Source organism: Orbicella faveolata, unplaced genomic scaffold, assembly GCF_042242905.1.
Source record: "Orbicella faveolata isolate gen_17 unplaced genomic scaffold, um_ofav_v1 contig_1, whole genome shotgun sequence".
NCBI lineage: Eukaryota > Metazoa > Cnidaria > Anthozoa > Scleractinia > Merulinidae > Orbicella > Orbicella faveolata.
In genome coordinates, this window is record NW_028301536.1 from 33145403 (window position 1) to 33159908 (window position 14506).

At 39.3% G+C, this 14506-nt stretch overlaps 2 protein-coding genes across 2 annotated transcripts; one reads left to right on the forward strand and one right to left on the reverse strand.

Moving 5' to 3' along the window:
* Positions 1-723: 723 nt before the first annotated feature.
* Positions 724-3229, reverse strand: LOC110054197 (PIH1 domain-containing protein 2-like). Its single transcript, XM_020760552.2, has 3 exons — positions 3015-3229; positions 2176-2847; positions 724-1600 (listed from the first exon to the last, which is right to left on the reverse strand). The coding sequence occupies exons 1-3, from the start codon at positions 3192-3194 to the stop codon at positions 1463-1465; spliced, it is 990 nt and encodes a 329-aa protein (XP_020616211.1). The 5' UTR covers positions 3195-3229; the 3' UTR covers positions 724-1462.
* A 24-nt stretch (positions 3230-3253) lies between these two features.
* Positions 3254-11881, forward strand: LOC110054198 (UBX domain-containing protein 6-like). The gene is made up of 13 exons (XM_020760553.2): positions 3254-3316; positions 4095-4322; positions 4730-4883; positions 5878-5951; positions 6140-6262; positions 6645-6742; positions 6976-7051; positions 7387-7465; positions 7985-8109; positions 8401-8495; positions 9260-9387; positions 9490-9632; positions 10896-11881. The coding sequence occupies exons 2-13, from the start codon at positions 4155-4157 to the stop codon at positions 11025-11027; spliced, it is 1395 nt and encodes a 464-aa protein (XP_020616212.1). The 5' UTR covers positions 3254-3316; positions 4095-4154; the 3' UTR covers positions 11028-11881.
* Positions 11882-14506: the final 2625 nt, after the last annotated feature.

Genomic DNA, 14506 nt, shown 5'->3' on the forward strand with positions numbered 1-14506 from the left:
CATCGCAACCAAAAAAACTTGTCAAATCAACCAAATCATTACTGTAAACAGTTCCATGAATGTGCCTATCTCCGAGACTTATAGTTCACAAAAAAAATAACTCTTGCACGCCTTGCGTGCCTATGTTTCTAATGAGGCACTCAATGTTCCAAGTTCAGTCTCGATCGAGTTGAGAACGATTTGTTGATACAAGACGGCAGCAATATAACTTTGAAGGTTATTGCTGGTATTTTGGCGGTTTTTATATGGGGAGAGTCAGAAGCTCTCTTTGAAGATATTCTGTCAGTCAGCTCATGCTCAGCGTTCATGCCCCGAGAGAGCGGTGAATGGCCGTTCAGATTTAGATACATACAAAGGGAGCTCCAACTTCATTATATAAATCAAAACAAATTGAAAACAGATTCAAAACAGATTGTTCACTATTTGTACAGCTCGGTTTCTCGCCCGGACACTTAAAAAGTGTGCGTGAACGCGCTTCGATCTGCGATCAACCGCATCGTGCAGACGACTTTGTTCTGTTTGACTTTTTCAGGGTCTTAGTTATTGCAACAGTATCGTTCATGTAAATATTTACGTAGCGCGAAATTAAAAACATCCAGGTGCAAATAGTGAGCCGGCCATAAAATAAATGCAAAAATAAACGAAAGATGGGAGCGGGGGTGGGGGGCGGTGAGTGTTTGGAGTGTCATCGCCTTAAACCGGCCACCCAAATTTCAAGGATCGTTCCATTAAAGGGTTAGCAAAGTTGGCAGAGTATGCTCAACTTCTTTAATTATCTCAATTCTTCATATTTCATTATTACACTCTTTGACAGCAGGTATTTAACATGTTATACCAGAAGCATATGCTTCTGGTTCTACTTTGCTACTAAATTTTATGAGCAGTTTCCCAACACAGTTTGATTTTGTGACCTGGTTTTGAAACCTTTTAAGAGATTTACTTGTGCCATGATCTTTGTGAAATACAGTGCCTGTTCTAGTCTACATATTAAGAGTTTTTAGCGGTGTTTAGTAGTTCGTCTATGCTTTGATCTTCCAAGAGACTTGCCTTGAAAAGGATTATATTGTTGTTGCTAAGAACTGACGTTTTGATAGCCTCAAAGTCTTACGCTTGATTCAAGCAGGATTTTACGTTCAGGAGTACTGTAAGTGTCATCGCCTGCAAAGGATCTTGTATGTTTCGAATGATTCAGGAACACAATCATCAGTAAGCCATGTGTTGTGGTTTGATTTACCACTGGAATTAATCTAAATGGTACCTGCATGAAGAATGTACATGTAAAACAAATTTACATGAAGACAGACAAGCTTTATTCATTTCTGAGGATGCGAAAATACACTTTCTTCACAAACTTTTTTCCAGGTTTGAAAAAAAAAAAAAAACACCCATGTCAGATTTATCATTGAAAAATGCAAACTCTGTGAAATTGCTGCCAGTGGCAAATGAAAACAGTGTGTTGCCATCAAGATAGAATTGGAAGTTTCACTACCAACTTGTGTGCATTGGTGTTGAAAGTGGCTGTTGTTTGTTCAGGGTCAACTTTCTGTGCCAGCTCAACATTGAGTCTGTAAACTCCCGGAACATCCAGTGACAGTTCAGTCTACAACAAAGAAAAAAAGAAAAGTTTACATTAGTTAGAGAGTGGAAGATTTCTGATGGTTGAGGGTGGGGGGGGGGGGGGGGGGGGGATAGGGAGGAATTAAAAACAAAAGGAGTGAGGAGGATTGCATCTTAAGTATCCATTTTGCACTTTTCAGAGACCAAAGACTGTTCAGGAATGAAATTTTAGATCCAGCTTCACAACAAAGACTGGTACTTAAATTCAATTATCAGGAAGTACAGACCTGCCAGCCCCCAACAGTGAAAAATCTGGAGGTAGACTCAAAAAAACCTGGACATTATGCCACTTATACCCCACTTATTGGCACAACAGAAGAAAAAAAAAGTGATCTGTAAGTGTGAATCACAGATTTGCAAGATTAAAATAAGCTGTTAGAACCATCATTTTTATCACTTTTTTTTCAGTCCATATTTTTTCTCAGAAAAAGCAAGAGGTTTCCTATCTTTGTCAGGAGTCTGGAAGACATGACAAAAAAACATAAAACTTCTGGCCAAAAAGGGAGGGTTGACAGGTCTGGAAGTGAGTAAATATTATGCTTGCAGTTAGTTCCATACCTCACAAGCATCCAGTTGGCACTGAGAAGATGATGCAACATTTGGTAAGCCCACTTTAATAATGATCCTTTTTGGCTTGGAATTCTCTGCATCTTTCACAAGAACTTCATAATTTGGTGTTGTTGGCTGTGGTGCTGTATTTGTTGATGACACTTCCTCAATCAAGCATTTTTTCGGTTTTTCTGCTGATCGCTCAAACAAGTCAAGTGGTGCATTTCTATCAGGCTGGCTGTCAGATACTGCTATTGATGAAAGTTGTTTCAATAATGATTCTGGGTTCTCAGAAACCCCAGGCTTCTGTTGCTCAGGATTCGTTGGATTGATTCCTTGTTCCCTTCCATGCCGTAAATATTTTCGCAAATTCTTTGGATCACCTTTGAAAGGCTTTTTTGAGTTTTTATATTTTCTTGAAACTTGTATCTTTTTGGTGTTCTCGATGTAATCCAAAGCGACATGCACAAGAAGGTTTTTGCGATCTTTACTGTTCGACACACCTTTAGTGACAACTGGATTAACAATAACATCAACTACAGAATATGTCGATTTTCCTTCTGTTTTTTCCTGAAGCTCCCCGGCCATCACGGGAATTGGGTCGTTTTCTGACTTTGGAGCAATCATTTGTTCCCAACTACAAATGTTCACAAACAGCTCATGGGTGATCACAGACGGAAGCTGAAATGCCAATGATTGAAGGACGGTATGTTAGAAACTGTACACGGAATCGTACCCATTCCTTTAACGACACATAATTTCCTTCAGAAAGTTTGAGGTGGCGAAGAAAAAAATCACTAACTTTACATGAGCTATAAGAAAGTGAAAGTGCCCGTTGCTATGCTTACCAAAATAGTACTGATGCAAAAACAAGGTTCCGGTGGCTTGAAGGAGGTAGCTCCATCCTTCAAAGTCTTGTCGATAAACTTCTTATATGCTTCGGGATCTGACTCAGCCATATCATCCAGCATTTTCCACATACTCTCTGCTTGATTCAAGAGGCTCTCCGAACCCCTCTGATCCGCCATCTTGAATAATGTGAGTAGTACTGGGAATAGCCCTACTACTCATGCTTCCAAATTTGCCGCTGTCACCTCTAAAGTTGAGCCTGTTCAAAGTGAAACATGAAAAGGAAAATTCTGGAAATAAGGTTGGTAACCATATTTAAAGCCTAAAATTAGAGTAAGGATTTTTTTTGTAGAGTAAGAATTTTTTCTATGTGAAGTTGTTTCTACATCGTGCATGCAAAACCATTTTTATTTGGATTACGAAGACTCTTTGAAACTGAAGTCAAAGCTCAAGTCCATTTCATCCATGCATTATAGCTGAGCTTACCAGATTCAGGAAGCAAAAACAATGTCGTTCTTCTCAATTTTACGGATCACGTCGTTGCCTAAATATCTATGAAAGCTATAAGATCATGCATATATACTAGGATGTCTGGTTGATCCATTTATCATGTACAATTCACATCTCAACTACAGACAAGTTTGTATTGTCTTGTGATGACCAACATCAATGCATGATACATTTACATCTGTAGACTTTTACACATATTTGTTCTCAGGTGCTTAGCAATGTGGTCGGAAGTGTCATGATTTTTTCAAATAGCACTAAGACGTACCATTGTTCTTGTCTGCTGCTTGTCTGTCTTACCTGACATCACCTGAGCAGAAGAAATAGGTTTCCCTGGAGACATGATTTGATTGGGTAGCTATGTTGGACTAAGATATTCCCTAATTCACAGGGAAGGATATCAGCATTGAATTAGTAAAAATCTTAGTCCAAGAATCTAGCCAATCAAAACATGTATCTCCAGAGCCATGTTTTGATCATTGATCGTTTTGATCTTGGTTGGTCTAGGGATGAGAATGTTTCTGGTTTTTATTGTTTTCATCTTTTTAATTTCTTTTTCCTTTGTCTCTTAGGTGCAACTGTAAATTTTAAGTTCTACTGAATGATGACAAATTCAGACTTTTGATTTCAAAATGAAGAAGCTCTTTGAAAAAGCCAAACTAGAGTATAAGTTCAAGAAGGCTGGCGAGGGCCACACCTTGGAAGGTGATAGCAGGCCTTCTTCAAGACAGCAAGCCTCAACTTCACAGATGCCAACTGCTAGAACAGCACCAAGCTCAGATGCACAAAGAGCAGGGCTGGTGAGTATTGATTACTAAATAGTGATTTTTAAATACTAAGCTGCTGCTCTACCTGTGTGGATCACGATAGCTATGTGTAACAAAATAATGTTCATCTTTGTACAGAGATTCACTAAATAAATTATAATGCTCGGACTGATGAAGGCTGTGTGGGAAGCATTGTAGCTTCATGGTTAGTACACTCGTCTCTGGATTAAGCAGTTCTGGATCGAGCACTGGCCAGGGACATTGTGTTGTGTTTCTGGCCAAGACACTGTACTCTCACAGTGTCTCTCTGCACCCAGGTGTTTAAAATGGGTACTAGTGACACATAATTATTTAGAGAAGAAGTTGAAATTTTATTGATCCCAGATTGAAATAAATGATTTATTAGTTAGCAAAATGCCAAGTTTTTCTACCCATGCTAGGCTGCTTTGGAAAGGATGTCTGTTCATGAAAAAAATGCTGTGAAGAAACCAAAGTCTGCTACAGCCACCTGGAAACATAGTGGACCAACGTCATCAACTTCTCAAAGTGCAAGCACAGAAAATGCTCTTAATCTGAATCAGCTCAAGAGAGAAGGTTATTTGTCAAATGTAGTATTGTGTCAAATATTTATATTTAAAAATTATTCCAGGAGCAGGCATTGGATATGAGATGGTAGATAGCGAATGAGGCGCATTGCACCAGGTTGGCTATAATAATGTCATATCCAACAAGCCTGTGTGGAATAATTGTTTTATTAAAAATGCCCCCAAAAGATAGTTCTTAAACTGATTGAAATAAAATAAGGATAAAAACCCCCCAAAAATTATGCATACTCTCACCATATTTCTAGAGCATGGTATAAATGCCTCTTACTAACTGAGGTCAAGGGCCGTACTGTAAGTTACGGAGCAAGTTTTTTCCCCATCGATTTATGGCCCAAGCACGAAGCGCGTGGGTCATAAATTGAGGGGGAGAAAACTTGCTCCATAACTTACAGTACAGACCGAGAAAATGAGGTTAGTAAGATATTTACTGCATTATATCTCTACTGTGTTTGAAAGGTTTGGGAACGATTTATATACAGGCAGAGAGGCTTCAAATTTCTGATGTACTTCGAAAGCAAAACAAGTCAATTTGAAATCGTTGTTAAGTGACTTTTAAGTCGTTAGCAGGTTTTAATACACAATATCAGAAGTAAAAGAAAGTTTAAACTTTTACTTGCTAAAAAAGTTAAGAACACTTGGCAATAAATCATGAAACATTTTGACAACGAAAACAGCTTTAAATTTTAGCGAGCCGTACAGTAAAATACGGCCCGCTAAATTGACTAATCACAGCGTGCATACTAACTGAGAGATAACAATGACTCATAACCCATGATGGCTACAGTGCAAGCCTATGAAAACTCTTGAATTGCATCATCAAATGATGCAGTTTTTAATAATTCTAGTTATTCAAACTTATAAAAGATAAAACAACAGTTACTTGAGCCTGTTGCATGTGAGCTGTTCATTCTCCGTGGGGCAAAAATCAATGTGGATGTTTACTCTCATGTGATGCATACATTGTATTTTGTGTACATTTTCAGTGAGACAGGAGATGGCATACCAAGGGGCTAGCCAGGCCAGAGAACTTCAAAAGAGCCTTCAGTCTACTGCTGAGGTCAGATATACTCTAGTCTACTAATAACCACCATGATAAACAACTGGCTGGATATGTATGTTGTTGTAGATAGTGCCACATGGCTAATGGCATCTCTTTGTCAGAAACTGTGGCATAGTAACCGCTAACAAACATATGCTGATAACTAAAATTTTTTTAACTGTGTTTTCTATTCCTGATATGCTCAGCCAACTGAAGTAGATTGCTCAACTGTGCTTGCCCATGAAGGAGTATACTTCAGCTGTCCTCTGTGCCCAGTCACAGCTTTACAAAGTGAAATAGATGCACACCTTTCTGATTGTCTTCATAAGGTACCTACATGTACATGTATGGAAAACAGTTATAGACATCCGAATGTGTGGTTTGAATGTCCACATTATCATCCAAGTGTCTGGGCAGAGTGTCCATATGATCATCTAAGTGTCTGGGCAGTGTGCCCTTATTGTCAACCAAGTGTCTGGGCAGAGTGTCCAAATATGTCTGTTATAAATAGTTGTATTTACTATGGAGTTGTCTGTAAGGATATGTCTGTTCTGTACATGTATGTTAATTAAGTTCAGATGACAATTCCATTGTATTAAGTCCACTTTTGTGTAGCAAAGTTTTGAATTAATGATAAATTAATAAATCATAATATTATTAAGCTTAAAATGATTTTCAAATGTGTTGGTGAACTATCATTTTTTTTTTCAGCATTATCATGAAGAATCCTTGACTTCCTCTTGCTCAATGATATACTCTCTTAACAAAGATAAGGAAAAGGTGAAGGCGTGTGTTGACTTACTCTGTAGGTAAGCAGTTTATTAAATTAAAATATTCAACAACACACCCAGTAACACAAAACAAGCCCATTAACAGGCTTCTTAGCTTGAAATCTCACGACAAAGGCTTTTCTTTGAAACTTTTTTAAGATTGAAATCTCCTGTAGGCAATGGTCATTACTTGCTAGATTAAAAGACCAGACGAGTGTTCTACTTTCATTCTAATAAAGGGTTAAGATAAATTGGTTGTTCTCTTCTTTTAGATACCTTGACAACGTTTGTAAGAACCCTGAAGAGGAAAAGTATCAAAAAATAAAACAAAGCAACAAAATATTTCAGGTAATTCATTTAATGACACAAACATTCTACTCATCCATTTTCTTTCTTTGCACTGATTTTTTGGTGTTGCATTCAGTGATTCATTGGGATGATGCAAGAAAAATCTCTCGGAGGGGTTTTCAGTGCCGACAATTTACCATAAATACCTATAGATTTGCCCCCCAAACTTATCACTTAAACTTTGGGAACAAAATCTATAAGCCTTAAAATTTTTATATTTGATTTTCTGGATGATAATTTGTAATTTCCTGTTGGCCCCAGTTGTAAAATCTGAAATCTGCAGCGTGTAGCACCCTGTGTATTTAAACACTGTGTATTATTTTGCATTCACTCAGGAGCGCGTGGTGCCCATCAGAGGGGCTGCTGAATTCCTTCTCGCCTGCGGTTTTGAAGATAAAGTTCTTTCAGTAGAAGGTACAATAACTGACCCTGGATAACGTCTACTTTTCCTTGAAATTTTAGTGCCTTGGACAGCTGATCACGTGTTCAGTTTATTGACAGGTGTCTGTTTACTGGTGATTGGGAGAGCGAGAACTTTCCTGGATTAGAATTCGATCTCTGATTTGTCTCAACAGAGCCTGCATTCTTTAGCGATGTTGCTAATTGGGAAAGTTTTGTCGTTGACAAGCCGACGTGAACAATCGTTCGAGCCGCCGGCGTTAATTATCATTGGACAGGGAGAACCAGGATATTCACGAGCTTTTATGTTAACGAGAGCGAATCAGAGGCTTTAGTTAGCGGAGCTGGGGTTCATCACGTTTATAGTTTGTACTAAAAAGCGGTGGTTGCGTTGCAGCCAACAAGTCAAATACTTTCAGTCGAAAGTCAGCTGTTTGATTTTTGCTACTGCGATTAATTTACCTTAAACGACTTTGATATATTGCATCAAATATTAAACTAAGTGTTTACTTTTCTCTATTTGTTTGTTTTCAGATTCCGAAGAGAAGTTTTTTGTTTTGCCAAAGGAGGCGTGTGCTGACTGCGAACGACTGAAGGTATTCAAAGAAGTCTTGGTCAGCAGTGAAGCTTTGAAGCCAAAACTCGATCGATGCTTAAAGGTAACCTCAGCCTTGACGATATTCTACCTACATCTAAAGTGGAGGTTGCTTTTTCTTGTTTGTCATGAATCTATTATAAAAGGTAAATAAATGATGTTCGACTATAACCGTGATATAACGAAGCCTGCGTCTGTCTTGCATCTCCTTTTGCAGTTGTGCACCACGCCGATTTTGGTTATGGCCACACAAATTTGTGGCAGAGAAATATTTTCCAACGGTCTCAGGATTTCATTGACGCATACACATCAACTGTCCTTCCCTTACTGTTTTCTGTTACTCCGATCTTTGTAGGTCTACAAGCCAAGCAGTCAAGCTAGCCATTTTGAAGTCCCCAGTGATTTCTTTACCAAGAGTGCTGATGAAGTCAAAAGGGAACAAATAGCAAGGTCAGGATTTGAGAATAGTCTTTTTAGAAGTCTTTGGTTTTGATCAAAACACCACAACTTAGAACTTGAATTTGACTTGAATTAGCTGATTGTCGTTTTTTGTTCATCCATAAGTTTATATCTGATTTTACTTTCACTGTGAATGCATGCTTCAGCGTTATCATTCTTTAACCTTTAGATCATGCGTGCCAAACCTTGCCATCTTTCCGTTATTTTCTTTTTTTTTTTTTTAACCAAGGCTAATCGTTGTTGTATTCTCGTAAGGCCCCCTCCACACTACGCCGGAGGAATTTAAAAACGGAGGATTTTACTCTGCAAACGCATGGAATGTTTTCCGTCCACACTACGCTGGAGGAATTTAAAAACGCAACAATCACCGGTCATTTTGGATTTGTGTTTGAGGAAAACTCAACCATGGAAATCACATGGATCGTGACGCCATCGGTTTCTAAAAGGTCCGTTTTCAAAATGTTTTCCGTCTGCCCGAAAACGAAAACCAGCGTTTTCAAAGGCTTCCGGTTTGAAGAGCATTTTCGAAAAGCTCCGTTTTCCAAACGGATTATTGTGGAGACAGGCCTAACCGTAGAATTAAAGCTGCGTTTTTAAATTACTCTGGCGTAGTGTCGTCGCTACCTAAGACTTTTCGTGCGTGCGTGCGTTCGTTTGTTCGTTCGTGCGTGTGCGTTTGTTCGTGCGTCCGTCCGCCCGTTCGTTCGTTCGTTCGTTCGTTCGCTTATTCATCCTCCTTTCTTTCCATTTTCTAGAACCGAGGAAGTTGAACGCAATTCTCAGCTCAGAACTCGCGCTATGCGTGAAGCAGAGAAGCGTCCATCCAAGATCTACCGTTTCACTTTGTTGCGGGTTCGATTTCCTGACGGCATCATCCTACAAGGTACGTATGAATGCTTGATTTATTTCCACATTTCTTCACTTGAGTATTGACTCAGTCGGCTGCATATTTAATAAGAGTCGATCTTTCTCTTTGTTATGACAGGAACATTTTATTCCCGAGAAAAACTTCGGGATGTGTTCGAGTTTGTTCGGCAGTCACTCGTGTCCGACTGGCAGCCATTTGTCTTGTCCGAGGCGACAAGACAATTAACAGATGACAACGCTTCTCTGATCGACTTAGGTTTGGTAAGTACATGCAGGGGAATTTCAAAACACTTTACACTACACGATGATAACGCAGGCAGGCAGGATTCCGGATGACCTTCGCAATTGTTTTAGCGTGTTGAAAAAATGCCACAACAAGTTTGATTGTCTCATTAATGAGATGTTACTCATTAAACAATTACGACCGTGTTTAAATGTACAATCAGACTCAGTTCGCGCTAAAGTCTTTGTCTAACTTATGCAAATTAGAAACTCTGAACTCTTAGTTACCCTTGAAATCGCATATTTAATTAGTTTCCCTTGACAATGGCGCCAAGATGTCGCCGAAACGTCGGATCTATCTATCGTTAGTTTTTGCCTGTATACGATGATAACAACCTTGGCAATTCTTGATGTATAATTTCATCAATTTCCCGCTATATTTGTCGTTATCTTTGTTAAAAAAAAAGTATTTTCTATTGTATTTAAGTGTGACAAATTTTTGCCGACTAAAATTAACCGGAGTGTGGTTTCTCTCTAAACTTTCCAACCACTAAAGAGTTTAATCTTGTACCATGTTGCAAGTTCTACAAATTGTATCATAGCTCTCACATTATATTACCTCCGTACGCCCCGTTCTTATTTCTGTGCGTTCGTTTCAGTTTTTATTTATCTGTGAGAATCGATTTTTTTTAATTTGCTAGCAAAAATTACATCTGGATAAATAATATAAAGTTTCTTTCGCTCGCTCAATTTATCTCCCCCCCTCTCCCCACTCCCACAATAAAGGTCGAGAAACGTCTGAGCGAGATTCAGTTTCTGACGGCGAAACATTCCTGCCACGAAGTTCTGGCAAGTGTCTCTGATGTAGTTTACGCAATATCTGTTGCTGTTTAAAGTTAATGAGTTCTTTTAACTTAACTTCAGATTTTAAATCGGCGCGACAAACCGTTAGAGGCTTCAGAAAACACTGCGTGACGAGCTGAATGATTAAAGAGACTACCCGTAATGAACATGATCGAAAGACTAAAAATACTCTGTCCACAGACTTTCTATTTTGTCTTGAGTTCGTCGAGATCGCAAGCAAAAGTACCAACCGCAGAGGATTTGAGAAAGCCCTAACGGGACTCGAGGAAGAGACATTATTTTTCGCGTCCGCTCTCGCGTGGTCGAGGAAAAATAAATCGAAGCCAAAAAAGTGTCTGGCCAGACTAGACTAAAACCCAAATACCATATTCTCCCAAAGTGGTGTATCGAAGCTGTATGAAAACAGGAACGAGAATCTTGCTGTTGATCTTTGTGTAGGTCCCTGCTGCTGTGGTGACTTTCAAGTGGGACCCGAATGTTCTGAAGGATATTTTAGCTGCTCAAGGAGAAGTGGACGAGAATGTGTTCCTGAAACCTGAGCTTCTACAAAGAGTACAAGAACTAAGCTAGAATACAATAATTGAGGATTTAAAGAGGATTATTATTGTTGATATTTAAACTGAAAGTATAGCGAAATCTTTTGTCAAATTCACAGACATATATGGTCGAATCCTTCTCCACATCAGCAAAATATGGCACAGAATAAAGTGGCCGTTGTAGAGAGGTGGCAGTAATTAGGATTATTAGTTTAGATTGGACTACGAGTACGAATTTGAATACGAGAACGATTCTCGCTCTTGGTGTTGGTTTAAGTAGAGAGGGTAGCTTATGGGATGAGATGGGTATGTGATGTGATAATGTGAAGCCTATAGACTAGAATTGAAAAGTCACTCAAATCTCAAGTCCCCTAATGAAGGACAAATTTAAGTTCATGCGAGTTTGAGGCGGCGAAATTTGAGTTTGACAGGGTGCGAAATTAATTTAACGTACATTGTAGGTTTCGCTGTTCCACGAAGTTTAACTCAAGACAGCGAAAACGTGGCGACATTAAATGCTAGGTTGGAATATTTAAAATATTCGGAATATTTCTTTAAATAAGAGGAAACCAAGGGACAACTTTCCCACACGAATACAAGCATTTTTCTTTAGTCTTGGAAAGCCAAAATCATACGCTCAAATATGTCGTCTTCGGGGAGCCAAACGTGAGGACAAGTTTTGTCTTTTACTCGGACAAATGTTAAACGTTTTGAAGAGAAAGGAAATATTTCGTTTATCATGCATTGATTTGTTTTCAGTTTCTTCTAAATGTAAAGACCATAAGATGTAGCTTATGTAGGGCGAATAGCAGTCTTCCGGTAAAAACGAAGCATTCCATGTAAAGAGTAATAGAGTGTCCAAGATATATAGTAGTATCATTCGTTGTACTTCGACTGTGGTGTAACCTGAGTACTAGGGTGCTTTCCAGTATGCCAAACCGACCGGTCATAGTCCACAGCCAGCTACCCGAGGAAAATGGAACGACAATTTCCGATCAAACTGGGTTAACCAAGGGAATTAGCTCTTGCCATTTTTTATTCCTTACCCTGCATAAGTGAAATCTACTGAAGAGAAGTAAGGCAATGAACCGGTTTGTCGATCAAAATTGAACGGCAAATTTCGGTCGGACCGGTCAAAGGGGTAAAGGTAAAGGTAAAGTCTGCATGCGAGCTAAGTGGCCCATCAGGCTGGAGCTTATCCCGGTTTCTGTAGTATGAAGCGACTAGGAGTATTTCTACTCCCCCCTGGATGGGATGCTAGTCCATTGCAGGGTTACCCCCAGCATTAAGTTCGCCGGTACCCATTTATACCCCTGGGTGGAGAGAGGCACTGTGAGAGTAAAGTGTCTTGCCCAAGAACACAACACAATGTCCCCGGCCAGGGCTCGAACCAAGACCGCTCGATCCGGAGACGAGCGCACTAACCATGAGGCCACCGCGCCTCCCCCCGGTCAAAGGGGAGGTCCCGAATATTCCGGTCAGATCGAACCGAAACGGGCCTTTCCATTAGACTTCCGACCGAAATTTCCAGAATTTTTGGCATAATGGAAAACACCCCTACTGTATGTTTGCGAGCTTCGGTCACCTGTGAAAGATCCGGAAAGAAAACTAGTTACTAAAACAAGAATGACCTATAATGAGCTTAATGATCGAAAATAATCTTGAATGATTTCTAAAATGACCTAAAATAACGACTGTTTTCTGAAATGACCTTAAATAACCTTCCCTGATTTCTGAAATGATCTAACATGATCGAAAACAACCTTGCACTGATTTCTAAAATGACTTTAAGTGATCTAAAATAGCCATGACTGATTTCTGAAATGACCTTAAATGATCGAAAATAACCATGACTGATTTCGAAAATGACCTGAAATGATCTAAAATAGCCATGACTATTTATGAAATGGCCTTAAATGATCGAAAATAGCCATGACTGATTTCTGAAATGAATGACCTTTAAACCTGGCTAAAAGATCAAACATGGTGGTTACGTTTGCTACCAGTACATGTGGCCTGCTAAGTGAAACCAAGATTTAAGTGACTTTCAGTGGTCTCTAACGAGTGAAAAAACTAGCGCTTGCTAAAACGTGGTGGGTGCCGCGCAAACGGCCGGGAATTCCCGAGGAAATTCTCGATGATTACCACGCGGTTTTGATTGGTGTGAAGTGCCTAGTTGTTCGCCAGCAGCGAGGCATTGATTGATGTAGCTTTTATGATTTGGGAAGACAGGGTTATCCTCAGTTTATTCATGTGCTACTCTTGCTCATGGCATGGTTTCCCGTACACCTGTAATTCCAGGTATGTACTCTTTCAAATGAAATTTTCTGCTGGTACTCTTGTCCCCATTTATAACAAAAACCTCTAAGAGGACAAGTAGTTACTGGAACGTGAATGACCACTTTGGTGCAAAAAAAGAGTTACGGAATTTCAGTGTTATTGCAATGCACTGTTTTAAAATTTGAGTACTTGAAGTATATATGGTCTCTTAAACATTGCGCGAAACTTGCAAGGGTGGACACGCTGCAACTTGTTGTGCACAGTGATGCGGGTCTAAGGGCATTGCATGTAGTACGCTAGTTTAAATTTGGCAGTTTTTGCTATAACTTTGTTATGTCAGAGCACTTTTCTATACCAGAAGTCATGAATTCTTTATTTTGTTTCTATACGTCCGGCTTAAGGCACCCCTTTAAGGCAAAGCAGCTTTTACTGATAGCTGACTGTAAGGAGTACTCGCCAGTTTGGAATCACAACTGTGGTAGGTAGACGTTTAGGGCATGGGTTACAAGTCAGTTACGTCGAGCATAAACGAAATTGGTTTAACAAAATAAAACTGGGTCAGTAAAATCAGGAAAGACAAAAATTATTGTACCATGCCTTCTTATTAATTCATTTTAAAACATAAACAACATGTCAATTTTGGAACATAACACGTAAAGAAATTATCAACATGCTATTGAGCTCTTCCAAAAGGCTATCCGTCACCAGAACAACTTATAACGCAAACGCGAAGATTGTTGGCAGTTACTATTTTTAATTGTTCCAATAAAATAAAGTGTAAACTTTATTTTGGGTCATTTCAGAAATCAGCCAAGATTGTTATGAAGGTCATTTTAGGCCATTTTAGGTCGGTGTAGATCATTTCAGAAATCAGCCAAGGTTATCAGTTCAAGGTAAATGTATCTCATTTTAGATCATTTTAGAAATCAGTCATTTCAACGTCAATTTAGGTCATTCTAGACCATTTTAGAAATCAGTCAAGGTCATCTTAGAAACATGACTGACACCCTCTTGTACCACCAGATGTCCAGCGAATACTCTGCAGTAATCTACGGTACCTTTCCGATGTCCCTTGATGTTGATAACCGACTGTAGTGAAAAAAGAGTCGCCCAAACAGGTCAGTTACAAGCCCGGGGGCTACTCCCGGAAAAGTTGTGTGGGGGTGTGTGGCCCACTTCCCAAAACCCTTACCCTATTTATGGCCAAAATCTGCGATTTTTGCTACCTTATTT

Bases quoted from the DNA above. Each gene is read 5' to 3' on its own strand.
- LOC110054197 (XM_020760552.2), bottom strand. From the start codon at position 3,194: ATGGCGGATCAGAGGGGTTCGGAGAGCCTCTTGAATCAAGCAGAGAGT. The intron at 2,848-3,014 runs GTAAGCATAGCA...TTGGCATTTCAG, and splicing joins TTTGCATCAGTACTATTTTG to CTTCCGTCTGTGATCACCCA. The intron at 1,601-2,175 runs GTATGGAACTAA...TCTTTGTTGTAG, and splicing joins GCCAACTGGATGCTTGTGAG to ACTGAACTGTCACTGGATGT.
- LOC110054198 (XM_020760553.2), top strand. From the start codon at position 4,155: ATGAAGAAGCTCTTTGAAAAAGCCAAACTAGAGTATAAGTTCAAGAAG. The intron at 4,323-4,729 runs GTGAGTATTGAT...TACCCATGCTAG, and splicing joins ATGCACAAAGAGCAGGGCTG to GCTGCTTTGGAAAGGATGTC. The intron at 7,052-7,386 runs GTAATTCATTTA...GCATTCACTCAG, and splicing joins AAAGCAACAAAATATTTCAG to GAGCGCGTGGTGCCCATCAG.